At 40.5% G+C, this 27,010-nt stretch overlaps 1 protein-coding gene across 1 annotated transcript; it reads left to right on the top strand.

The window, feature by feature from the left end:
* Nucleotides 1-40: 40 nt before the first annotated feature.
* Nucleotides 41-26,657, top strand: LOC139459089 (pre-mRNA-splicing factor SYF1-like). Its single transcript, XM_071240531.1, has 23 exons — nucleotides 41-137; nucleotides 2,824-2,972; nucleotides 3,797-3,920; nucleotides 6,446-6,643; nucleotides 8,064-8,198; nucleotides 8,728-8,892; nucleotides 10,107-10,251; nucleotides 11,907-11,979; nucleotides 12,283-12,361; nucleotides 13,002-13,121; nucleotides 13,658-13,758; nucleotides 15,207-15,282; nucleotides 16,161-16,247; nucleotides 18,625-18,738; nucleotides 19,050-19,136; nucleotides 19,572-19,647; nucleotides 20,765-20,874; nucleotides 21,230-21,333; nucleotides 21,768-21,871; nucleotides 22,096-22,208; nucleotides 23,012-23,193; nucleotides 23,863-23,969; nucleotides 25,880-26,657. The coding sequence occupies exons 1-23, from the start codon at nucleotides 96-98 to the stop codon at nucleotides 25,951-25,953; spliced, it is 2,565 nt and encodes an 854-aa protein (XP_071096632.1). The 5' UTR covers nucleotides 41-95; the 3' UTR covers nucleotides 25,954-26,657.
* Nucleotides 26,658-27,010: the final 353 nt, after the last annotated feature.

Below are 27,010 nucleotides of genomic sequence, written 5' to 3'. Positions count from 1 at the left end.
GCAGAATAGAGTCGCCCTTTTCTACTTCCGGTATACGTTTCTCACATGTTCGAAAGGAGGTAAACAACGTCGGTGTCAGCTCGCTTGAATTAAAAATGCCGGTAGCCGAAGATACATCAAGGAATGACATTTTCTTTGTGAGTATTTTAGTCATAAATCTGAATATTTCTTTTGGTTGTACAATATCTGATTAGATCTATCTCTAAACAAGTGTCAACAATACTCTGTATACATCACTTTCTGATTAACGGTGTTAGAACCTACACCGTACCGTCGCTCCTAATTGTAATAAAGAAGTTGTTCATCCATAAATCTTATCCTTACTCAGTACTCCAACTTCTAACCGGTGAAGATCCGGGGTAGAATTCAGCAACCCATGCTTGTCGTAAAAGGCGACTATGCTTGTCGCACGAGGCGATTAACGGGATCGGGTGGTCAGTCTTGCTGACTTGGTTGATGGATGTCATCGATCCCAATTGCATGGATCGATGCTCATGATATCAATCACTGGATTGTCTGGTCCAGACTCGAATATTGCTGAGTGCGGCGTAAAACAACCAACCAACCAGCTCCTAACTTCTCAATGCCTCTCAAAGAAGAAATGTTGTGATGGCTGGTTGTTGATTGTTCTGAGTTAGTTTTTCTTTCATGTTCTAAGGTGGGAATTAAGAATTAAATAAATAAACTCTCACACACTGATCATTGTCAATAACAATTTATTTTATCCTTTATGTCAGTTTCTTGGATCAATGGCTTTTAGACAGGAGCACTTTTCGATAATATACAACAGTGCTAACCAGGAAATTATATAAACAGAGCTCCAGATAAGCTGCATATCTGCGTAAAATAGGCATCAGATATGCAGAAATATGCAATAATATAAAATCCAAGCGTATCAAATACGCAACCAACATTACAGATACGCTACAAAAATAAAACGTGTGTATCATCAAAATATTGTGAAGTAACCCTGCGTATTTGATTAGCAAATCAGCAACTTATTTTGAAATTATAAACAGGCATTACGTCAACCTTGCCAAACGCCACGATGACAGTTACATCATGATCATTTGCCATCACACTTTCTTATGGAAGTATTGTGGTATTTTTGAGTCCAATAAAGCTCTCGAACCCACACGACACCAGTTTGTAGGGACTAGATGAATAGTGTTTTTAGATATTTAACTAAAATACCCACATGTGTAAAAACTACATGTAGTGGGTAACAGAAATTTGAATACACAGATAGAATTACTGATACCCAATGATTTTGAAATGCATGGGTAAAATACTCACAACACCAAAAGCTTATCTGGAGCTGTGTATAAAACAAACAAACATGCAACATCTAGGCAAAGCTATAGGCCCCTAGAATATGTTACCAGGGAAACCTTTATTGTCTCTGGTGTTACGTTTTATTATCTCTCACAAAACACACATACATACTCACGGAGGGAGCTCTGCATTTTACCATGATAACCTGGCACACATTTTTATCTACGTGTTATGTATTTTTGGCAATAATTTGAATTTTAACCTTCTTTGAACATGTTAACATGATCTTATATTCTCTCAAAATACAGATTTGCCCCTGTAAACTGTACCCTCATCATGTGCTCATGCATGATATCATATTCTGTTCAATTTGTTAGATCTTACTATTGATGCCATCATGCCAAAAATAGTTGAATGTTAATGGTGACAGAAACTTTTGTTCAGTGGCTCTCTATTAAAACTACATCACTTACATGTCCAGGTGAGCCATTCACATACTATTTCTTATTCCAATTAGCGAGAGGATTGTACTCATGTTGCCAGATTAAACGTTTGCTTGACTAATTAGTTCATTAATTATGAACCCAACCATGGGCGCATCCACTTAACCATGGGGGTCAGCACACATGATTAGATCTTGTTTACCTGGCAATCAGGAGATCAGGAAGGAGATCCAAGGGCTGAGGATAGAGTTGGGGATAGAGTAACCTACCCTTACACCATGTACACTAAGACAACTGATCCTATGCATTGAAAACACACGCACACGCACACACACACAGAAGTCCCACCTTGTGCTTGACCCTTACCTCTTAGATTCACTCACAAACATAACAGAAGGAATTTTTTAGGTATTCATTGGTAGGTAGACATTGATAGATCAATCATTATTGAAAGTCAAATGTTGTCTTTGATTCTTGAATTGAATAGAATATCAGACTTTCAAAATCAAATCATACCTCTCAATCAGCTTACAGCCTGGTTCACAGACTGCTATCATTTTAAATTGAATATTGTTTCTCTGTTTCCATCTTCATGTGAGCATGGTGAGGGCATATGTCTCTGAGAGTGAAAGAGAGAGAGCCTGCGTGTATCTGTGTGTCTGTCTCTGAGAGAGAGAGAGAGTGTGTGTGTGTGTGTTTTACGTGCGCTTTCCGACTTTATGCATATTTCGCACACTACTCTGTCTTGTCAGGACTTATGTACTGGGGAGACCTCATCCTCCATATCCAACTACTATACAGCTCATTTCAGACTAGTGGTTATGTAATATACTAGAGCTTTGGTGAATACAAATGGTCTATCTAGTCTTCACTAGTCTCAGACTAGTGGACGTGTCTATCCCTGATATACATGAAACCTTGATATAGTGTGCATATTGTGTGTCACCGTACACCAAGGCTGCTCATAATACAAACTCATTACAAACCACTGGTCTCTCGGATCAGGACTTGGTTATACACATGGCACCTTGATATAGCTGAAATAGTACCATGATTGCTAGTTGTGGTGATATACAGCATTCACTGATTCGTTCTTGGTGTGTAGGAAGATGAGGACCTGCCGTATGAGGAAGATATTCTGAGGAACCCGTTCTCGGTGAAATGCTGGCTCCGCTACTTAGAGCACAAGAAGGAGGCGGCCCGGGAGGTGGTCAACATGATCTACGAGCGAGCACTCAAGGAGCTGCCGGGAAGGTATGACATTGTAGAGAAGGAATGGCAGAATATTATCCACAGCAGGATGGTCATAGGTGGAAATATTTCAGTAATTCTCACTGAACATTGTAATTCTTGCTCCATGCTGATTGGTTATAGATGGTTCAAATTGTTTGAAAGATTAAAAGACGGTCCTTTTTGTTACCCTGCCTGGTGTTTGGCATTAAGGGGATAAAGCAAGGACTGGCCAGAGTCGGTATGTGTAGGGTATCTTTGTTAAGTGTACATCATGGTATATCCACGGGCTAGCACTGTAAAACAGGCATTTGTTCGGACAAGTACAAGCAGACGCTCACATATGCGTGCACATTGCTATGTAAGTGCAATAATCTTGAACGCGACATTGAATGCGAATGTTTATCTCGTAATTGGTCATGCAGAGCATATGCAGTAAAATCCCCCCCTACCCAAAAAAAAATTCAAACAGCACACGTAAATACCCGATGCAACTTTTTCAGCATGCGTACAAAGGAGCTAATTTCAGTTATATACGTCGAAAGAATCATTTCATTTTTTTTTATCACTAATTTTGGGGAAAACCTAATAGAGTGATAAATAGATGACTGAAAATAAATTGGTTACCAAATGAAAAATGTAATAACCCAATTAACAATGATTAAAATAGAACCCCTCAAGTAAAAACTCAATTGCTCAAAAAGTTACCTCGAGCTCTGTTACATAATGTATCCGTTCATGACATCACGAAAGAATTTATGTGACACTTGAATAATGGACTGACCAAGCTGAATTTCATACGTAATCACAAACCAAATCAACCTGTATTCATTTATCATTGGTTACAGCTATAAACTGTGGTATAACTACTTAAAACTGCGGCGAACCCAAGTACGAGGCCGGTGTGTCACAGATCCGGCTTATGAGGATGCCAACAGTGCCTTCGAAAGGGCTCTCGTGTTCATGCACAAGGTAAGATATGACATTCATATACTGTAAATCATGAAATTAATGCGTCTCCAAATTAATATGACTGCTGAGCCCTAGCCAAAAATGCGACTCAAAATCAATGTAACATGGTTTATTAGCCCTGAGTAGAGCACTTCCATAAAAAAAAAACAATAACAGTGTTTTCCTAAAAACAACACACAGTTTATATGTTTATTTTATTGACTGGCTTTCAAAGACAATAAAATAATTGAACCAACAACAGTTCACTGATTGGTATGTGGGGAAGGTGTCAACAAACTTGAAGGTAGATGAGAGGGCACGGGTGGCCCAGTCGTCTAAGGCGCCGCGATTCGCTGTGCAGAGTTGTGTCCCTTGGGCATGTCAGAAACCTATGATTGTAGGTTCGAATCCCGGTTCGCCCCAATTATGTTTATAGGTTTGTCAGCACTGTGCTCGTGGTTTTAACCGAAGTGGTAAACGTCTGAGGCCTACATCACTTCATGCTTTCCTAAAGCTGACATAACTGGAATAATGTTAAATGCAGCGTTAAACCCAACTAACTCACTCACTGAACGCAGATGACAAGTTACTTCGGGCTTTCCTCCCACATTAAGCTGACACGCCGTGATATTACTAGAATAATGTTAAAAGCGGCGTTAAACCCAACTCACTCACTGAACACAGATGACAAGTCAAAGGCTGTAGATCTGAGGAGTGTAGTGAAGCCCATCAGGCTTTGACAAAGTGTTGTGTGGGTGGCGTTTGTCTTGACTGCTAGAGTGGTCAATGATGTCTCGTTTGACAGGAGTGGGTAGAACTCTTGACCCCAGCAGTGATAACTCGCCGGATGCCTATTGTGCAATTCCTATTCTTTGAATGACATTGTAAAATACTTGTTACAACTGCTGCTCAATAAACTGTGTTTGTGTTTATATTCAAATTGGTATTTTTATAAGATGATTTCAAAATTAAGACATGCAGGACTCCGATCTTTTGTCCAGAATAGTGAGGAAAGTGGGCATGAGTTGAGTGTTTATACATCACTATTTAACATGTCTAATCTGCCACTGGCAAAGACACAAGTCATGTGGAGAGAGGCCTCGAATCTCCCACTTGTTGCTTTTATATAGACGTACACCCAGCCTTCTAGAAACTCTCCCACTCCGAAAAGTCCCAAGCAACATAACCTGCCATGTTCATGTCATCTTCCCGAGGCAAGGGAGTTAACTGACAATAAAAAGCCAGTTTCCCCCCTTACCACAACGAAATCTAAATCCGGTTCGTAAACTGTTGTCCAGATTTCGGTCGATTGCAGGATTTTCAAACTATGTATACCACCATTCCGTTTGTCAACAGATATTTTCCAAATCTTTTCATGTTTTTAATCAAGGTGCTCACGTGATTTGATGCTCTTCGCGACGTAAGACCTGTTTTATCACAATATAGATCTTGATTATCGATGATCATCTTGACTGGGCAAAGCCATTTTGATTGAAGCAAATGCAAGTGATACGAGAGGTGGAATCTGATTGGTCCACAGAAGAGGCTTAGAAGGGACATCACTTGTAATAGCAACAGGTAGCGCTACGATCGAGCCCAGGAATTCCAGCCTAGTTCGGCAAGAGTGGAAACTGGACTTTTAGAAATCAGTTAACTCTCTTGCCTGGGGAAGATGGGTTCATGTAAACTAGAGAGGTATCTCTAAATTCCATTCACTGATGCAACGCTCGTCACTATATGGCTGAGATACTGCCGATGTGACATTAGATATTAACTCACTCACTCACTCAACAGCAGTCAACGTTTTACATGTACATGATTGAATCTTCTGCAACTGAAAATTATTACAAATATATTTTAAAAAGCCTCTACCATGCCTACTACCGCATTAAGATGCCTTCTGAAAAACTGAAATAGTCTGTAACAATAGAGTTATCTCCCTAACAATAGAGTTATCTCCCTTCCAATGATCGGCAGTTTCCAGATTGCTATTCCCGAATCTTACAAATGGTTTGTAAGGCAGAAATATATTTGCAAAGTCAAATGCATCATGATGCATAACCTTGAATTTTTTAAGTAACCTTGAAAAGGCGTTGAATTTGAAACTAACCCTTTGTTGAGCATATTGAAGAAACCATGACCGCTGACCAAGATGTGGGTAAACGTACACTCCCCTCCAGTGTTTGGTGTTATTAATGTGGGCTTGCCTTAGTAGCAAGTCTTAACCTAATGCATGTGCAATTCCCTATTTTGACCATATTTTCTCCTGGTTTTTTTCCAAGTGACTTGCCTTTGCATGTGTTTGTGATTTGTGCCACCGGTGGTGCAGGATACGCTCACCTTTTTGTGAACACCTGGTATCATTACTATTTGATGGTGATTCATAAATACATGATAATTATATAATCGGAATCGTTCAATCGAATCTGCTTTATGCAGAGATTTCTATTGGATATGGAAAGTGTTTTTTCGCTTTATTAACATAGGCTTGGGATTGAACCCGTTGTTGTCATCCTAAAACTCAGTTGTTTGCCTTTTCACCTCAGATGCCCCGAATCTGGTTAGACTATTGCCAGTTCCTCATCGACCAGGGGAAGATAACCCGATCCCGCCGTACGCTTGACCGAGCACTCCGCGCCCTGCCCATAACTCAACACAACAGAATATGGCCTCTGTACCTCAAGTTTGTTCGCATGTATGATCTGCCTGAGACAGCCGTCCGTGCCTACAGAAGACATCTCAAGGTAACGTATGAGTTGTACTGTTCATCTCGACTAGACAATTAAAAAAATTATATGGGACCTATCCCACAACATGGTCTTTGTGTCAACATGACTAATACTGTGTATCATGCTTTTGTTACTACTGATAACAAGTATAATGCACGACTCCATGGCGCTACTTTATTATTACCCCAATCAGTCGTCAAATGGGTAATCAAATATCATTCTCAGCTCCCTTGGGAGTGTTTCGGTATTACTAATAATAACACTAAGTCCAGGATAATCCATGACTCCTTTCAAGTGAATGCTATGGTGCTACTTTATTATTACCCCAATCAGTCGATCAGTGGGTAATCAAATTTCATTCTCAGCTCCCTGGGGAGAATACAACCCATGCAGTCTTGTAAGGAAATAGAGGGTTTGCAGTTACATTACCATCTCATCCTACCGGGTACCCGCTGCTGGGTGAACAGAGGCTTATTTTGAACAAAGTCACTTGCCTGAGGAGACACCACATGTAATCTGTGTTTTAGTTTTGAGTATTGAAACATGGTCTCCCATCCACCTACTCTACACCTACTTTTCTTATGTTTGCCTGACTGGTGACTTGATTAGTGGCATACTTTGGAACCAGTACTTCAAGTTTAGGTTTCTGAAACCATTCTGTGGTTTTGGTGACATGAATTGAAAACATTGTTAATGGATGACTAGGCCGGAACAAATTGACAGTCCTAGCATGTTAATACAAGCCATTCAAATGAGTAAGTGAGTTGAGTTTAACGCTGCTTTAAACAGTTTTTCTGTTATATCACAGCGTGTCAGCTTTATGTGGGAGGAAAGCCCGAAGTGATTCAGGTCTCAGGTGTTTACGTCTTCCGTGAAACCCACAAGCATGGGTATGGTGCTGACAAACATAGAAATATAATTGGGGCGAACGGGAATTCGAACCCACAATCATAGGCTTCTGGCATGCCCAGGAGACGCAACTCTGCACAGCGAATTGCGGCACCTTAGACAACTGGGCCACCCATGCCCCCTAAGTCATTCAAGTACCACTAAAACTCACATTTTGTGTTACATATAATTATCAGGCTAGATGATGACCCTATTCACACAGCCACAATATCTGTCTCCCATAGGACACTAGTTACAAACTTCAGCCCTTGACTGAACATGGCCTCCTACTATAGAGCACAGAGTAACCAGTAACTTTGAATGAATGTCAAAATATATTTACATAAAACATAAACAGTGATCATCATTTGCATATGATCAATGATACCTATATTTTAAACACAACCAGCATTTAACCAACTATTTAACTCAACTCCCCCTTTGTAACTATGGTTACCCCTCCTTTGTAACTATGGTTACCCCTCCCTTTTGTAACTAGAGTTACCCCTCCCTATTTGTAACCATGGTTACCCTTTTCCACTGCCAGCTCCAGAAGGAGAACACAGAGCAGTACATTGAGTACTTGAAGACCATTGGCTGGCTGGATGAAGCAGCCATTAGACTGGCTGACGTCATCAATGATGAAACATTTGTCTCAAGGGAGGGCAAATCAAAACATCAGGTAGGCAAGCAAATGAGATGGGATAGTCTATTGGTTAGAGGGCCCAATTATCCCTTACATTAGTCTTGAATGAAGTGTCCCTTACATTTTTGTTCATTAAAGTATAGTTTACATTTGCTGTCAATGAAGTCTCCCTAACATTTGTCTTGAATGAAGTATCCCTTACATTTGCTGTCAATGAAGTATCCCGTACATTTGCCATCAATGAAGTAGCCCTTATATTTGTTGTCAATGAAGTATCCCGTACATTTGCCATCAATGAAGTATCCCTTATATTTGTTGTCAACGAAGTATCCCTTACATTTGCCATCAATGAAGTATCCCGTACATTTGCCATCAATGAAGTATCCCTTATATTTGTTGTCAATGAAGTATCCCTTACATTTGCCATCAATGAAGTATCCCGTACATTTGCCATCAATGAAGTATCCCTCATATTTGTTGTCAATGAAGTATCCCTTACATTTGCCATCAATGAAGTATCCCTTACAATCGCCATCAATAAAGTATCCCCTACATTTGCCTGTAGTTATGGAATGAGCTGTGTGAGCTGATCGCCAAGAACCCTGACAAGGTGTCATCACTGAAGATTGAGCCAATCATTCGCCAGGGCTTAAAGCGCTACACGGACCAGATTGGTGTTTTGTGGAACTCTCTGGCCAACTATTATATCCGTGGCCGACACTTCGAGCGGGTAGGGTTTCACCATTGTGAGATTAAAAACAAAAGTTCTATTTGGTTCAGTAAACAACATGATAAAAGTGGTTTTTTTTCATTTTTCAATCTTGTTAATGCCAGAACTTGTACTCTGTATTGCGACCTGTCATTGTCCAGCTTTGACACATTCTCAATAAGAGGTCACCTGAGATGATCGTTTACGTCGGACAATAGCACAGAGGCATGGCTTTGGTGCATCTTATCTCATTTCTATTTTTCCAGGGGGCACGGGTGGCCCAGTCGTCTAAGGCACCGCGATTTGCTGTGCAGAGTTGCGTCCCTTGGGCATGCCAGAAACCTATGATTGTGGGTTCGAATCCCGGTTCACCCCGATTATGTTTCTAGGTTTGTCAGCACCATACCCGTGCTCGTGGGTTTCACCAAAGTGGTAAACGTCTGAGACCTGCATCACTTCGGACTTTCCTCCCACATTAAGCTGACACGCCGCGATAATACTGGAATACTGTTAAAAGCGGCGTTAAACCCAACTCACTCACTCTATTTTTCCAAAATGAAAAAGCAGTGTAGAATGGAGAAATATAATAACCATGCTATATTTTGGATTTTTCACATATCGTTTCATCTACATCAAACATGGTGTATTATCACGGGGACAGAAGTCTTTTGTGTGCAGAAAACAGAATGGAATCGAGGTTGATCGAAAACTGAACAATACGTGTCCAGAAGCTTTTATCTGGCTGGTCGTTCACTTGTTTGTGATATGCGTGCTATACGGGTATTTAGAAACCTAGCGCAGGTAGATGTGAGTAAATCCGGCACTTCCACCACACCAGTGTAGTCGCAACCAACCAGACACACTCACAAACACGATGTCTGTTGAGGCAAGGTTTTACTTCTCAGAGAGGTAAAAACAAGATGGAGGTCATTGCTAAGCAACGCCAGAAAGAGATTACAAGACGTACAACTAGTCATACTGGCACTGAGTAATATGGTATAAGATTTGATTTTAAGGAGATTGGTCTGCTTTAAGACAAAACGATGATGGTGAGAGGATTTAAATCAGAGTAATATGGTAAAAGATCTGATTTTAAGGAGATAGTTCTACTTTAAGAAAAGAAAGGAACTTTCTGACATCTGAACTGGACTCTCTTCCAATTTCAATAAACATAAATAAAGCCAGTCTAGGATTAAATAGCCGAGCATTGGTCATATACCTGTATTTTGTTCCAGGCAAGGGACATCTACGAGGAAGCCATTCAGACAGTGATCACTGTACGTGACTTCACACAGGTGTTTGACGAGTACGCCAAGTTTGAGAAATCCATGATTGCCGCCAAGATGGAAGCTATGGAGGAGGCTGGTGCTTCTGATGAAGGTCAGTGTTATACTTGTTATGCTTGTGTTATGCTCGTGTTCTTGTATGGGTATTCAGTGTTCCCATTTACCAGTAATTACCAGTAAAATTAGACTTGGACTGGTGGTAATTCATGTGACTGCCAGTCCCTTTGGACTGGCAAATACAGTACCTTATAAATCTTTGTTGTTGAACAAAACATTGGCAATATTCATATAAGTATATTTTTCAAACGAAGTCAGCTTGTCTGTTACCATCAGGGTTTCCCATGTCTATTTTTAGTTCAAGGTTATAACATTTCGCTTTGCTTCGAGGATAAATATATACATTTATCATATAATGGGTAGGTTTCTTGACAGGATAAAGCCAACGGATAAAAACGATATCCGTTGGGGTCATATGCGGATAGAGATGCAAAAATCAAAGGTCAAGTAGGGACTACTTTCACTGTTTATAAACAAACATGGCGTCGCCCTCGTCATTCGGCGATCGAGTCAGAATTAACCATCGGCAATCTGGATAAACTACAGGGATAATTGCTATCATTATCAAAAGAACAGTCTGATATACTGAAAATCAGTGTCTAACTGTGACGTAGCTTAGGCATTTTATAAATTTTGGCAACTTTGGAGATGTAAATTTGGAAACAATTTTGCGAGGGCACGAGGCCTAGCCAAGCGGGATCAGTAGCCATATCTGTTCCTGTAGATCTCTGCGGCTTGAAACCTTCTCCACAAATTAAAATAGTTGGATTTGGCCGAAATATGTTTGAATTGTTACCTTGTTTCATTTTGTCGCTGTGTGTACATCTGACTACACTTCTTAACGTTATGACAGGACAGACCGACTGTCAACAACGTCTGACCGTGGCCGTGACGTCTCATAGACTAGGGTTAGAGTAGCTTCCCTTTGACAAAGGGCAGTTACTCTAGAGGACAGACCGATGGATTGCCGCGAAAGGCAATTAAAATCAATTGTTGTTTTGCGTATATGTTGCTTCACCACTGTATTAGAAACAGATTTCAGTTGGAACTATATTGGCTACTGTCACTGTCCGACTGACACATCACTTACCCTGTGACGTAATAAATATTAACGCGCGCATTCCAGGAAAACTCGCAATGTTTCGGTAATGTTTGTGAGAGAGTGAAAGCGACTTTCAAGCACAAAATTAAAGAGTGACATTATATGATAAAGAGGTTATCACGCTTGTGTGTTTGGGGATGGTAAATATCCTGTATTAGGAATAAACACTATGTATTTAGCTCGCCAAGGCTCGCCAAATACAATGTTTATTCCTAATGCAGGATATTTACCATCCCCAAACACACTCGCGTGATAACCTCTATGTATATGTATCGACTTAGTCTCGAAATATTCCAAAATTGTAACTGAACTTTGTGTGAATGTTTGAATGACATGTATAATAAGGTTACTTCAGAGATGATATTGCATTGAACATGATGTTGAAAGAATTAAAACCAGGTAATTATCATACTTTTTTTATTTGTTGAAAGTTGGGACTGACATAAATTAGGGGGGACTAGTAATTTTTAGAGTTGATAGTCGACCTGGACTGTCAGTTACAAAAGTCGGCAGAAACACTGGTATTAAGTGTACAGGGGTCTTATTATTGGAAATTGTAATTCAAATTAAAAAATGTCATTGTTTTATAGATGACCTTGACCTTGAGTTGCGTCTTGCGAGGCTGGAGAGTCTGATGGACCGTCGACCACTTCTTCTCAACAGGTAAGGGTGTACAATTTGAATATTCACTGACAATGAAAACAGTTTGGAAATGTGATTTTCATTAATTGTTTACACAAAAGAAATATATGTACATTCAGTTCACAGCACAGGTTCTACACCAGGCATCTCCGATTAATAACGTACAAAAAGATGATTTGATTATGAACTTTTTATTTCTGCACAGTTTTAGTCAAAACAAATGAATAACTTCAGTGACAAAATGCAAGCTTTTTAAACTCAAACATTTAAGCCTGCTTCAAGTCCATCGATGTTGTGTTTAGTTATGTGTTTTGTGTCTTGCAGCGTCCTTCTGCGACAGAACCCTCACAATGTCCATGAGTGGCACAAGCGGGTGACTCTGTTTGAAGGGAAACCAAGAGAGGTAATCTGAAACTGGCTCAAACGCATGATGAGAATTTTCCACAATAATCTTTAAGCCAAAGGCCACTTTTGTGATGTATGCCATTACGGTATACACATAAATCATGAAGATCCTGTAAAACCTTCACCCCTGAATACTGTTCCAAGTGCCATAAGACTGACTATTCCCTTGCCACAAGGAAGACCACAGTTATTGATACAACATTAACTGCTTCAGTAGAAATGTTACAGTAAATTCCGCAAAAGTATGAATAAAAAGATTATTGCTGTTTTATTAAAAATAAGCCCATTAATTTACATGTTTTTGTGGGTTGTTCAGCAACCCGTGCTTGCCGTAAAAGGCAACTATGCTTGTTGTAAGAGGCGACTAACAGGATCGGATGGTCAGGCTTGCTGACTTAGTTGATGCCTGTCATCATATCCCAATTGCATGGATCGATTCTCATAATATCAATCACTGGATTGGTCTGGAATATTGCTGAGTGCGGCGTTAAACAACAAACAAACAACAAAAACTTGTTTTTGTAAAATCAGTATTGTTTCTTTTATCTCATGATGAGTTTACCTCCTTCCTCAATAAAATGCCATAGATATGCTTGGCTATTGTGTGAAGTATTGAATAATGAAACCTGATGTGACAGATCATCAACACATACACCGAGGCAGTTCAGACAGTCGACCCACAGCTGGCGTCCGGCAAGCCACACACTCTCTGGGTGGAGTTCGCCAAGTTCTACGAGAATGCCAAGCAAATAGAAGATGTAAGTACAGACAGGGCTGGAGCTGGCCCAAATTTAGTAGCTGGGTAGACGGGAATCACGCAGGCACGAATACGGTGTTAGTGTTTGGCATCTCAACGTGCGTGATTCCCGTGCAACCTTTCGAGTTGAGTTGATTGGTTCAACTGTGTCATATGGCCCTGTGACGCAGGGGTAGCATTATGCAGATGGCTGTTACAATTAATGCTTGTTCCACCTGTGATGAACAGGTCTGGTTGTTGATGAAATATAGTGATAGCTAAATAGACAGATTTTTTATTCATGCACCGATTGTCTTTAAATGTAATATCCCGTTATGTATGACTGTTTAATAATCTCATACCAACTTTGACTGGAGTAGGTCCGATAGTTTTTCAGATATTGTAGTAAACGTCAGTACCTTAAATTACCTTTCAGACTATACCTTAGTATTGACGCAAGCTCCAATGTTTATACAGATTGGCCCCCACTCTATGAAGGTTCCTACACCAATGAACTCACACAAAGTGTAAGTTCTTAAATGTTTCATGTATATTCAGGCTCGGGTGATCTTTGAGAAGGCTGTGAAGGTGCCGTACAAGCATGTGGATGACCTCGCCTCTGTGTACTGCGAGTGGTCGGAGCTGGAGATCCGACATGAGTGAGTTCATTGATCCTTTAAAATATGCAGTAAACTATGTTTATTATGAACATACTTATAATGAGTGATTGAGTATACTTTAAAACCACTTTTACCAATATTAAAAAAATATCACCTCAGGGGGACACTGGAAAATTGGCTTCAAACATTGTGCCCATGTGGGGAATCGAACCCGGGTCTTCGGTGTGATGAGCCAACATTTTAACCACTAGGCTACCCCACCACCCCAACACACTTATAAAGATATGCCGGGTAAAACAAACGTATTGTTTGGTCCCGACCATTTGTTATATATATTATGTATATATGCTTATAACGAACTATGGTTATTGTTCCCCGCCGCGCGAATGCGCGAAGCGGGAGACATTGTTTTCACGACCGTCCGTACGTCCCACCTGTTTGTTGCCGCGATATCTCAAGAACTAATCGCTGGATTGTCTTCATATTTGGAACTATGGTGTATATACAGACTCTGGTGACCTTGACCCCATTTTCCCCATTGACCCCATTTTCCCACCTTGACCCCATTTTCAAGGTCACAGCAGGCAAATCTGCTTTTGGAGTTTGAAAACGGTGTTGCCGCAATATCTCAAGAACTAATCGCTGGATTGTCTTCATATTTGGTACTATGGTGTATATACTGGCGGGGGACATTTCGTCACTTTGTGACAAATACTTGTTACAAACTAATATCAGTGGGCGCTTTGTGTTCGTTGTAACCATAGTTTCCTGTATCCTCTTTTCGATCAGTTTCAGTGACTGATGATTAGTTGCTGTTTATTAATCAAACTGAAGAAATGTTTCAACAATTTCTTTGTCATTTGACCTGTGAAGATCTGTGTCATTTACTTGACACCTCCGAACTTCCTGTTTGGAGATTTGTACAGTCTTGCATATTTTACAATTCAGTTGAATAGATTAATCAACAGTCAGCCTAAGTTATCTCCCCTAGGCCACGAGTGGAAAAATGGGTCACTTGAGAAAATATTCCACCTACCAATGTTTCTTCTTGTGAATAAGACCGCTTCTGTAGTCTGGTGGAAGAGCGTCCGCCCGGAACACGGAAGGTCTTGGGTTCCATCCATGGCCACGTTACACCAAAAGACATTAAAAAGATGGTACTTGTTGTTACCCTGCCTGGCACTCGGCATTAAGGGGCTAAAACAAGAACAGGTTGGCTCGGAGTCAGTATACTGTGTCTGAGTGAGGTATTCATGTTAAACTGCAGCATTGTATCTTTGTAGGCTAGCACTGTAAAATCAGTATTAGCGAAGCAGCCACATGCACACACGCACACATGCACGTGCATGCATGTCGCTATATAAGTACAATAATCTTGGACACAACGTTAAACCCCATTTCACCTCATCTCTATTGAAAGAGCAAATGAGGACAAGTAGGGGACAAATTAATAGAGTCAAATTTATGAGTAAGATGTTCTCTTTCAGAAATAATGAAGGAGCTCTAAAACTGATGCAGAAGGCGACAATGCCGCCTCCCAGGAAGGTAGCCTACCATGACGAGGTCAGTCACATGACACACTGAAAAAAAAGGTTAGGAATCATGAATAATTTTGGGGATATATTTTGAATTCTTCACTGCAAAGAAATACCCACAAAAATATTCATGGCCCCTAACATTCTTTGTTCAGTATATTTTAACTTTAGTTACTTTGCAAGCATTTTTCCTGCAATAGTAACATACTGAAGTAGATGTTGGTACAAATGTTGGTACAAATGTTGGTACAAATGTTGGTACAAATATTGGTACACAGTTTGTACCTCATCCTCCATCATCCAGTGTTTAGTGTCTCCATTCTATTCTCATAATGCTCGAGGCCGGGTGGCCACCATGGCCTTGTCTATGTTATCACCATATCCATCTCTTCCGTGACCTGTGAAGATTCCGGGGTAGAATAGGTCTTCAGCAACCCATGTTTGCCGTAAAAGGAGACTATGCTTGTCGTGAAAGGCGACTAACGGGATCGGGTGGTCAGGCTCACTGACTTGGTTGATACATGTCATCAATCCCAATTGTGCGGATCGATGCTCATGATGTCAATCACTTGATTGTCTGGTCCAAAATCGATTATTTACAGACCGCCGTCATATAGCTGGAATATTGCTGAGTGCGCCGTTAAACAACAAACAAACAAAACTAAACTCCATCTCTTTCATAATTTCCCAAGGAATTATTCTTGCACATAAAATGTGATTTGATCGTATGGATGTTATTAGTGTCCTGCTAATCCAAGAAAACAAACCTCTGGTAGCCTGTGGGTGCAGAGTATTTATCACAATGAAATAGGGACATTCTACTCGGGATGATGGAGGATGGTTGTCTTGCGTGTAAAATGTTCAGGAACTGATGGAATGGAAACTGTGACTGATGTTTCTCTACAGACGGAGACAGTGCAGTCGAGAGTCCACAAGTCTCTGAAAGTGTGGTCCCTGTACGCTGACCTGGAGGAAAGCTTCGGGACATTCAAGGTAAGGAGGGGACATAGAGCAGATGTTTGCAAAGTTTGCACATCAGTTCAGACGCCATAAATGCAAAAACGTATTGAAGTCGATTCTTAAATAAATATGTCAATATTCAATCTCATTCAAATCAGATCTAAGTTCTCGCTGCCGCTAAACAAAGATCAGAGGACATCTCATTAAGGGTCACGTCTGAACGACCTTTTGCGAACTTTGACCGATCACTGAAATGACTTACAAGAAGTCGACATCAGACAATTAGAAAGCAGCTTTCTCAAGCTTTACGGCACTCATTTCAACCTGGCGACATCCATTTCAGAATACGCTTGAAAAATATGTTGGCACAGTTCTCGATTAAAATTTTGAGGACATCTCATTAAGGGTCACGTCTGAACGACCTTTTGCGAACTTTGACCGATCACTGAAATGACTTACAAGAAGTCGACATCAGACAATTAGAAAGCAGCTTTCTCAAGCTTTACGGCACTCATTTCAACCTGGCGACATCCATTTCAGAATACGCTTGAAAAATATGTTGGCACAGTTCTCGATTAAAATTTTGAAAACTGAACAAACGAACATTCTGGAATGTCTAATATATGATTGCGATTGTATGACAGTACTTCCAATGTACTGTGCAACGCCTCCTCCGTTCAAAAGTTTGACCCACGGAAGCGAGAGACAGAAGATAATTTTGACGGAATCAGTCATAAGAGCTGTAACTGTCGTTAAGGTAAAGGTTTTCGAGGTTGCATGATGAGAAAACACATTCTGATTGTCACTTTCATGATCTCGTAAGCGACTCTTTGATTGGTTGGAAAGGTCGTTCTGATGTGACCCGTAATGGGATGTCCTCAGATCTTTGTTTTGCGATAGTGAGAACTAAGATCTGATTTTAATGAGATTGGTTAATATTAATCATCAACCTCATGGACATCTTATTTTACTGTTATCACACCAAAAGATGTAGAGAACAATACAAACTCAGTGACATCGTTCATCCGAGTAATGCAACTCAAGCCACGCCCATTCTATACAGTAGTGGGCGTGGTCGGGGCCGAATCTTTTTTGGTATATGGAAACATAAATGCCAAAAAGATTGCATGGTGAGTAATCAAATGCCACACAATCACTTGCAATTTATTTATTAGATAAACATCCATGCTTATAATAGGCTTTGATATGTTTCAAGTTGTAAACAAAAAGAATCTCCACTACATTAAGTTTGAGTTGCCAGTGTATATATATTGATGACCCATTTTCAAACCCCTGTAGAGGTTATCAGTCTTTGTGTATTAGCCATTTCAGTAAATACAGTGCTAACTCTTGTTTATTGTGCCTTGTCAGTGTTGTGTTCGTGAAGTGTTGTTTGGATGGATGTTTAACGCTGCACTCAGCAATATTCCAGCTATATGACAGCATTTTCTAAATAATCGAGTCTGGACCAGACAATCCAGTGATTGACATCGAGAGCATCGATCCACGCAATTGGGATCTATGACATCCATCAACCAGGTCAGCAAGCCTGACCACCCGATCCCATTAGTCGCCTCTTCGTGAAGTGCAAGTTTAAGGAAGCAAAGGATGCTAATGGCAACCACAATATATGCATACATACAGAAAACAAGGCTAGGTGAGGCATTTCATTTTGTTTACCACATAATGGGGGATATTTTTAATAAAAGGGCTTTGTCGGTTTGGAAATACCCTGTAGACTAGACCAACGGAGTACAAACATAGTGAATACCTAAGTAAACTTGACATATTCAATTACAAATGTTGTGAATAGATAATCAGTAGCTCCAACCTTCATCTGGAGCGCTGTGGAGATACTGTATTCAGTGAAGAGGCTGTACAGAGTTGCCTCCCTTGGGCACGCCAGAAACCAGTGATTGTGGGTTTGAATCCCAGTTCACCCCGATTATGTTTCTAGCTTTGTCAGCACCATACCCGTGCTCGTGGGGTTCACCGAAGTGATAATCCTGAGACCTGCATCCCTTCGGGCTTTCCTCCCACATTAAGCTGACATGCTGTGATATCACTGGAATACTGTTAAAAGCGGCGTTAAACCCAACTCACTCACTCACTCACTCATGTGCTAAGGTGTAATTATGAACCAAAATTGCTGCGTTGTCCACAGTAACCTTAGCTGGTATGAGGCGACTATACTGGATCAGGTAGCCAGGTTCGGTGACTTGGTTGATTGAGTTTTATCATACCCTACCATTGATGCTCATAATATCAACCACTGGTTTTGTTTCTGGACAATATTCAGTTATTTGGCTGGATATTGCTGGAACACTGAAGCAGTAAGTTGTAAACAAACAAACAAAAACTACTTTGAACACTGCTATGTTACAGCCATACTTGACATATCTCTTTCCAGTCATGTAAAGCTGTGTATGATCGCATCATTGACCTCCGGATTGCGACCCCGCAGATCATCATGAACTATGGAATGTTCCTCGAGGAGAATAACTACTTTGAGGAGGCTTTCAAGGTAAGACTTGGTAGCAGGACATGGACGGTTTTTCAAACTGCGCCTGTATTATTTATTGGATACACATCCGTGCATAAGATTGCCTTTGATGTATGTTAATTTCTAGAAAAGAACCTCGGCGACACAACTGATCTTGAGTTGTCAGCGTAAAAATAATCCTAACCCATGTTCAAAACTCCAAGACTACTACATTGCTGCTGTTGTCTATGGCAACTTACGCTGGCTCAGTCATGTGATACTGCAGTTGTATATGCAGTTGTTACCGAGATATGTTACACTTGATGTTGACTTCTTATTCATTCATTACACAGGCCTACGAGAAGGGAATTGCATTGTTCAAATGGCCGAACGTGTATGACATCTGGAATACCTACCTCACAAAGTTCATCGACAGATACGTGAGTAATGTGCATGTGAATTTCATCACAGTCATGTGTTGACTTGAGACTGTTATGGCTCATTTTACCATTTCGAGGTTGTCATCAAGCATTACTGAAAGTCTTCCAGGTTTAAATTGTCATGTGATGTAAAGACATCAAAATGGAATTCTTTTCTTGCTCACATAACATGCAACATGCACAAGTAATGATTCTGAGAGGTATTTCTGCAGGGAAAAATGACTGATGACAAGAGTTATTTGAACACAGAAAATAGTATTTAATGCTGAATTTTAGTTTGATTACAGGAAGTTTTCAGTCACTTATGAATCATGTTTATCAAAGGAGATACTATATTGTGCATCCTTGACTATTGTAGACATTTTAATCCTTTATTAATATCCTACATAGGATGCTCTGAATATCAGTTACCATGGTTACTGATGTATACTTCAGGGCGGCAAGAAACTAGAGAGAGCAAGGGACCTGTTCGAGCAATGTCTAGAAAAATGTCCTGAGAAGTTTGCCAAAGGTAAGAAGAAACATGATTTTGAAAATAGATTATTACCCTATGTCCATTGTTACTCATGTCCCAGCACTGTGACTGATGTTAACATTGTTACCCTATGTCCTAGCACTGTAACTGATGTTTACATTGTTACCCTAGGTCCTAGCACTGTAACTGATGTTAACATTGTTACCCTATGTCTCAGCTCTGTGACTGATGTTAACATTGTTACCCTATGTCCTAGCACTGTGACTGATGTTAACATTGTTACCCTATGTCCTAGCACTGTGACTGATGTTAACATTGTTACCCTATGTCCTAGCACTGTAACTGATGTTAACATTGTTACCCTATGTCCTAGCTCTGTAAATGATGTTAACATTGTTACTCTATGTTCTAGCACTGTGACTGATGTTAACATTGTTACCCTATGTCCCAGCACTGTGACTGATGTTAACATTGTTACCCTATGTCCCAGCACTGTAACTGATGTTTACATTGTTACCCTATGTCCTAGCACTGTAACTGATGTTAACATTGTTACCCTATGTCTCAGCTCTGTGACTGATGTTAACATTGTTACCCTATGTCCTAGCACTGTGACTGATGTTAACATTGTTACCCTATGTCCTAGCACTGTGACTGATGTTAACATTGTTACCCTATGTCCCAGCACTGTGACTGATGTTAACATTGTTACCCTATGTCCTAGCTCTGTAAATGATGTTAACATTGTTACTCTATGTTCTAGCACTGTGACTGATGTTGACATTGTTACCCTATGTCCTATCTCTGTGATTGATGTTAACATTGTTACCCAATGTCCTATCACTGTGACTGTTGTTATCATACTTACCCTATGTCCCAGCTCTGTGATTGATGTTAACATTGTTACCCTATGTCCTAGCACTGTAACTGATGTTTACATTGTTACCCTATGTCCCAGCACTGTGACTGATGTTAACATTGTTACCCTATGTCCTAGCTCTGTGATTGATGTTAACATTGTTACCCTATGTCCTGGCACTGTGACTGATGTTAACATTGTTACCCTATGTCCTAGCACTGTGACTGATGTTAACATTGTTACCCTATGTCCTAGCACTGTGACTGATGTTAACATTGTTACCCTATGTCCTAGCACTGTATCTGCTGTATGCACGACTGGAGGAGGAGCATGGACTGGCACGTCATGCAATGGCGGTGTATGAGAGAGCCACTAATGCCGTACTGCCGGAGGAACAATATGAAGTATGTACACGTGTGTGGTGTTGGTTGACATGTACAAAACAAGTGGGTTAAGTGTTGAGGTTGGTGTTCATTCCACAGTGTGGTAGAATTTTGAATTACATTTATTGCATAATTAATTAAAGTTATATGTTAAAGTTTTAAGGTTACAACAATGTAAGGTCTATGCTTTTTAGTCTGTATCCTCTGAAATCGGTTTTGCCGCAGCATTTACTACTTTTGTTCACACTTGTTTACATGGATTTTACTGATGTCATCTTGATTACATGTTGTTCCCGAGTCTACTGACAATTCAGTGTGGACCTTCTGTACCAGTAAGCCAGCTAGACTGTGATGAGGTCTCCTGTTTGTATTACAGATGTACAATGTGTACATAAAGCAGGCTGCGGAGATCTATGGCGTGACACACACACGGTCCATCTATGAGAAGGCCATCGAGGTGCTGCCCAATCAAGAAGCTAGGTTAGTGCTACTATCCATGCCCCAGTCATACATGATCAGCTTGACATGACCCAGTAGGCAAAAGAAATTATGGACACCTTCCTTTGTATACTGTAATAGTGACATGTAACAAATGTCATTTTTGGGGTCACACTGAAGACCCAGGTTCAATTCCCGACATGGGTACAATGTGTGAAGACCATTTCTGGTGTCCCTTGCAGTGATATTGCTGGAATATTGTTAAAAGCGGCATAAAACCATACTCACTCATTCTGATCTAAGACCTGCATCACAGTGTTTTCCTCCCTCATTGAGCTGACAACAAATACTGTTCAAAGTGGCATTACACTGTCTCAATTCCCAGCTGTAGTTGCGACCTGTTCAGGCCAGGAACAAGTTAGTAAGAACAATAATTTGTGAACCCATCATTTCATTATTTTTGATGTTATTTCCAGGGAGATGAGTCTGAGGTTTGCAGACTTGGAGAGGAAGTTGGGAGAGATCGACCGAGCGCGAGCTATCTATGCCCACTGCTCCCAGATCTGTGATCCAAGGGTAGGTACTTGATACAGAGTATATGACCAACTCTGACAATAAGCTGACTATCACTGGACAGATGCCTTACATCAGCAGGACATCCTGGCTTGAATTAGCAAGCAGTAGTTGCTTATTTTCTCAATATCCTTGCATTAAAATTTCTATTTGAGACATGATTCTATTGATATAAGGTGTTATCATGGAGTCAGGATTGTAGTAACCTCACTGTTGTCTGTCGTTAGGTAGCACCATCATTTTGGGCGACGTGGAAGGAGTTTGAGATCAAACATGGCAATGAGGACACCGTGAGAGAAATGCTGAGGATCAAACGCAGCGTTCAGGCCATATACAACACACAGGTGAGATATAGACTCTATTCAACACACAGGTGAGATATAGGCCATATACAACACACAGGTGAGATATAGGCCGTATACAACACACAGGTGAGATATAGGCCATATACAACACACAGGTGAGATATAGGCCATATACAACACACAGGTGAGATATAGGCTGTATACAACACACAGGTGAGATATAAGCCATATACAACACACAGGTGAGATATAGGCCATATACAACACACAGGTGAGATATAGGCCATATACAACACACAGGTGAGATATAGGCCATATACAACACACAGGTGAGATATAGGCCATATACAACACACAGGTGAGATATAGGCTGTATACAACACACAGGTGAGATATAAGCCATATACAACACACAGGTGAGATATAGGCCATATACAACACACAGGTGAGATATAGGCTGTATACAACACACAGGTGAGATATAGGCCATATACAACACACAGGTGAGATATAGGCCATATACAACAAACAGGTGAGATATAGACTGTAGACAACAAACAGGTGAGATATAGGCCATATACAACAAACAGGTGAGATATAGACTGTATACAACAAACAGGTGAGATATAGGCCGTTTACAACATACAAGTGAGATATAGACTCTATACTATGCACAGGTGAGATATAGGCCATATACAACACACAGGTGAGATACAGGCTGAATACAAAACAAGTGAGATATTGGCCGTATACAACTCACTGGTGAGATATCGGCCGTATAAAACAGAAGAGTTGATACCATGTGTTGCTTGCAGATTGTAACAATGTTGTGTTTGTCCCAGGTGAACTTCATGTCATCTCAGATGCTGGCTGCAGCAGGTAAGGGTGATGCACCGGCTGCAGCAGGTGGAGTTGTCGTGGAGCCCAACGAGATGCAGAAGCTGGAGGAGAAGGCACGGCAGCTAGCGGAGGAGGCAGTGCGAGACCAGCCTCAGCAGCCGGACAAGAAACTACTGTTTGTCAGGTACACTGTGCTCCATCCATGTGTGTTGGATGTGTTGCTATTCATGTGAAGATCTGGGTTGGACTGGACCTTCAGCAACTGATGCTTGTCGTTAGATTCGCCTCATGGGAACGAGTGGTCAGTGGTCAGATGGTTGATGCATGTCATCGTATCCCAACTGCATAGTTTGATGCTCATGATATCAATCATTGGATTGTCTGGTCCAGACTTGATTATTTACATACAGTGGTTATAATAGCTGGGATATTGTGTGCAGTGTTAAACAACAAACAAAGAAACTATTCACCTTAAGGCAAGGCTCAGATATGTGTTGTGAGAAGTGTTTTGTTTTCAGGAACGTTATTATTAATTTAATACCTCTGAATGTTTGAGGTGTTGGCATGAAGTTTATCATGCATTATTTTAGAGTTATCAAATTAATAAGAACTTTATTCAAATTATTTGATGTAATGGGCATTTTAAAATAAGAAACATTCTATCATTGACACTAACTGATTTAGACACTAATTTAGGCATTCAAAAATTCAGAATTGTAAGTGTTTCATATTGTGGAGGAATCATTTCATTGAACCACATTTGCTTGTATGATAACTTGAAGCCACCTTACAAGTGTGTTTGTGAAGAAACTGCTGATATTTGGAAGTCATATTTTTTATTGTGTCTGTTCAGGAGCTCGACCACGGCAGATGATATTGGCGAGATGGTGAAGACCGTAAACCCTGAGGAGATCAACATTGACTCTGACTTCTCCAGCGATGATGATGAGGAAGTAGAGGGTAAGTCATCCATCGTCTTTCTGGACACATCACTGCCCCGTGGTCTAGTGGATACATCTGCCAGGAGATTGAAAGGTCGGTGGTTCGATTCCCGGCTGTCTCATACCAAAAGATGTGAAAAGATGGTACTTGTTTCCCTGCCAGGCTCAAGGCATTAGGGGCATAAAACAAGGATTGGTCAGACAGGGAAATTGAGGTTAAAACTGCAGCATGGTATCAGTTTGGACCGGTACAAGTAGCCACACACACACACACACAGACATAATGCTGTATTAATGCAAAAATCTTGAATGCGACGTTATACACTCTTGTCAAGAGGCGACTAAGGGGATTGGGGGATCACGCTCGCTGAACACTGAAACAAAGGAATGATGCAGCTTCAACAACAGATGACAGTCATTAGGTCTTGTTGCTTCAACATTATTAGACTGCCTGTGTGGTCTATTGGTAGAGTATCCGCCCAGAGATTGGAAAGTCCGGTGTGTGCTCCCCGGCCACGTCATAAATAAAGATGTTAAAAGATGGTACTTGTTGTTACTAGGGCTGTGACGGGTAACTCAGGTACTCGGGTCGGGTGGGTCCTGAGTAGGACCCAGGTACCCACAGGACTTCCTGGACCTGTGTTTAGTCACATGATATATTGTTTGATGACAAAAACTCACTATAGCTGTGTTTACAACACAAGTCGCTAATGTTCGCATTTCTTTCTGACGATGCACAAATTCCTTTTGACGTGTACATGTCTGAGTAAAGATAAAGCTTCAGTTAACTTCAGTGTACTGATCGTTTGATACATGTATCTAAATAGTTTAGGCCTTGAGACCTGCAGTGGGTACACGGGTAGGGCCGAGTAATAGGGGATCGGGTATCTGAGTAGTAAATTTGGACTCTTCCCAGCCCTAGTTGTTACCCTGTCTGACGCTTGGCATTAAGGGACGAAAACAAGAACTGGACTGGTCGGGTCAGAGTCAGTATACTGTGTTTGAGTGGGGTATTCATGTTAAACTTCTAGTGGGCTAGCACTATTAAATCGACATTAGTCTGGACTAGTAGAAGTACATGCACACACACACACACACACACACACACACACACACATGCACACGTCCATGCACCTCAACATTATTATGATCCTGGTTAGGAAGGGAAGTAACTCCTCTCACACCTTTCATAGTTGAACTCCAAAATAGGTATATTTTAGGGGAATGGGAATGTTATGTTTATGTTTTCAACGAGTGTTTGAAATTAGTTGCATCTGTTTTCAAATTTTAGACTCATGAAATTATTAAATTTGATTTGGGGGGATTACTAATTTCTGTTAAGGTTGATGGTGTTCCCCAAAGTGGTGAATGTCTAGGACCTACTTCAGGTATTTCTCATAGATTAAGCTGACATCCTGAGACATAACTTAAATACTCTAATCACAGAACAATCAAACAAAATAGGAAAATAAGCAACAATTATTTAGTATTTGGTGTTGTGTGAGAGGTGAATATTTTCTCATTGAATATTTTACTATATTGGCATCAAACATGCCATCTCATTTAGAGAATCTCACCCTCGTCTTTTGATATGAAAGTTTTGATATGTTTTATATCAAAAGACACAAGCTTGTAATTTCTAAATACCATCAAAAATCATTCTTTAACTTTTTCAGTTTGTAAACAGTCACATGAAATAAGTGATGTTGTGATGTTGTTTGATTGTGATGTCATCGTAGCTATGACATCACAGTGGTCCACAAAGCATTGTGATGCAATTTCATTGTGGCAATATCTCTGTCAATATCTCCTTGCATATCCTCCTATGGAAGCCAGTGCTGGATGATAAATGCATGATTTCACACTATAGTTAATCAAGTACAATTCCCATGTTGGGTTGGCTGACCGTCTCATCTTTTGTGTTTGCAGAGGTTGAAGTACAGACTCAGATCATCCCCAACAAGGTGTTTGGGGGACTTGTCAACGAGGAGGAGGAGGACTAAGCGTCACCTGGATATTTGTGCCTCATAAACATTTGTGGCAGTTACGACACTCTTCAGAGCTTCAGGTTTTCATAGTGGTCGAGGGTCCATGGGTGGCCCTGTCTTCCAAGTTGCTGCAATTGGCCGTGTAGTGTTGCATCCCTTAGGGTGCCAGAAGCTATAATCGTGGGTTTGGATCCCGGTTCACTCTGATTATTTTCCAAGGTCTGTCAGCACCATACCTGTGCTAGTTGGTTTCACATAAATGTTACATATAAAGTCTGTGATCAGTTTGGGTTCCCCCAAATTTAAGCTGACATGCCATGATATAACTGAAATACTGTTCCAAGAGGCATAAAACCCTACTCACTTTCTCACTCACAGTGCTCTTGGTGCAACAGACAAGATCCAGCATCTTGGGAGAGATTCATCCTGTGTTGTAACACACTTGGCAGTATGCAGTGCTGATGGACAAGAAAATTGAAACACATTGATATTGTGTAATTTCGAATATGGCTTTCAAGTCTGATAACATCTTAAACCACATGTGTATTTCATGTTGTAGCGATAATGACCATACACAACACTGTTTGGTGGTGAATACAAGGTGTATATTCCTGTGTATGTATCGACCCCCACCAGATGATCATCTGATATGCTGATGACAAACACACGGACAGCAGCACTTCTGTATTGTAAGATATGATTGTGGAATAAATATTGATACAGTGGCCACATGTTTGTTTTTCTCTCTGGCACTCCACTGGAATAAAGAAGCCAGGTCAATATTCACTATACAAAATATCCAAAACATTTTTTATCCCTAACATTATTTGTTCAGTATATAAACAGTTACCCTTCCTTTAGGGATAATTTAGCCACTATGATTGCAGCATTTTGGGTCACAATGAATTGATTCTTAGATTTGTCATCCATTTCGATTTTATGATGAGGGAGGGGGCGTGTTATTGTTTGTGTAAATATCATCATTTGGGACAATCTGTCTGTTCAAGGCATCAGCGTACATTAACATCTGCTGGAATAATGCTCATTATATCAATCACTATATTGTGTGAAT

This window comes from Haliotis cracherodii, unplaced genomic scaffold (genome assembly GCF_022045235.1).
Source record: "Haliotis cracherodii isolate W230 unplaced genomic scaffold, xgHalCrac1.p SCAF_13, whole genome shotgun sequence".
Lineage (NCBI taxonomy): Eukaryota > Metazoa > Mollusca > Gastropoda > Lepetellida > Haliotidae > Haliotis > Haliotis cracherodii.
Note: the sequence above shows the minus strand (reverse complement) of the source record. Positions and strands in the feature narration are given on the sequence as shown.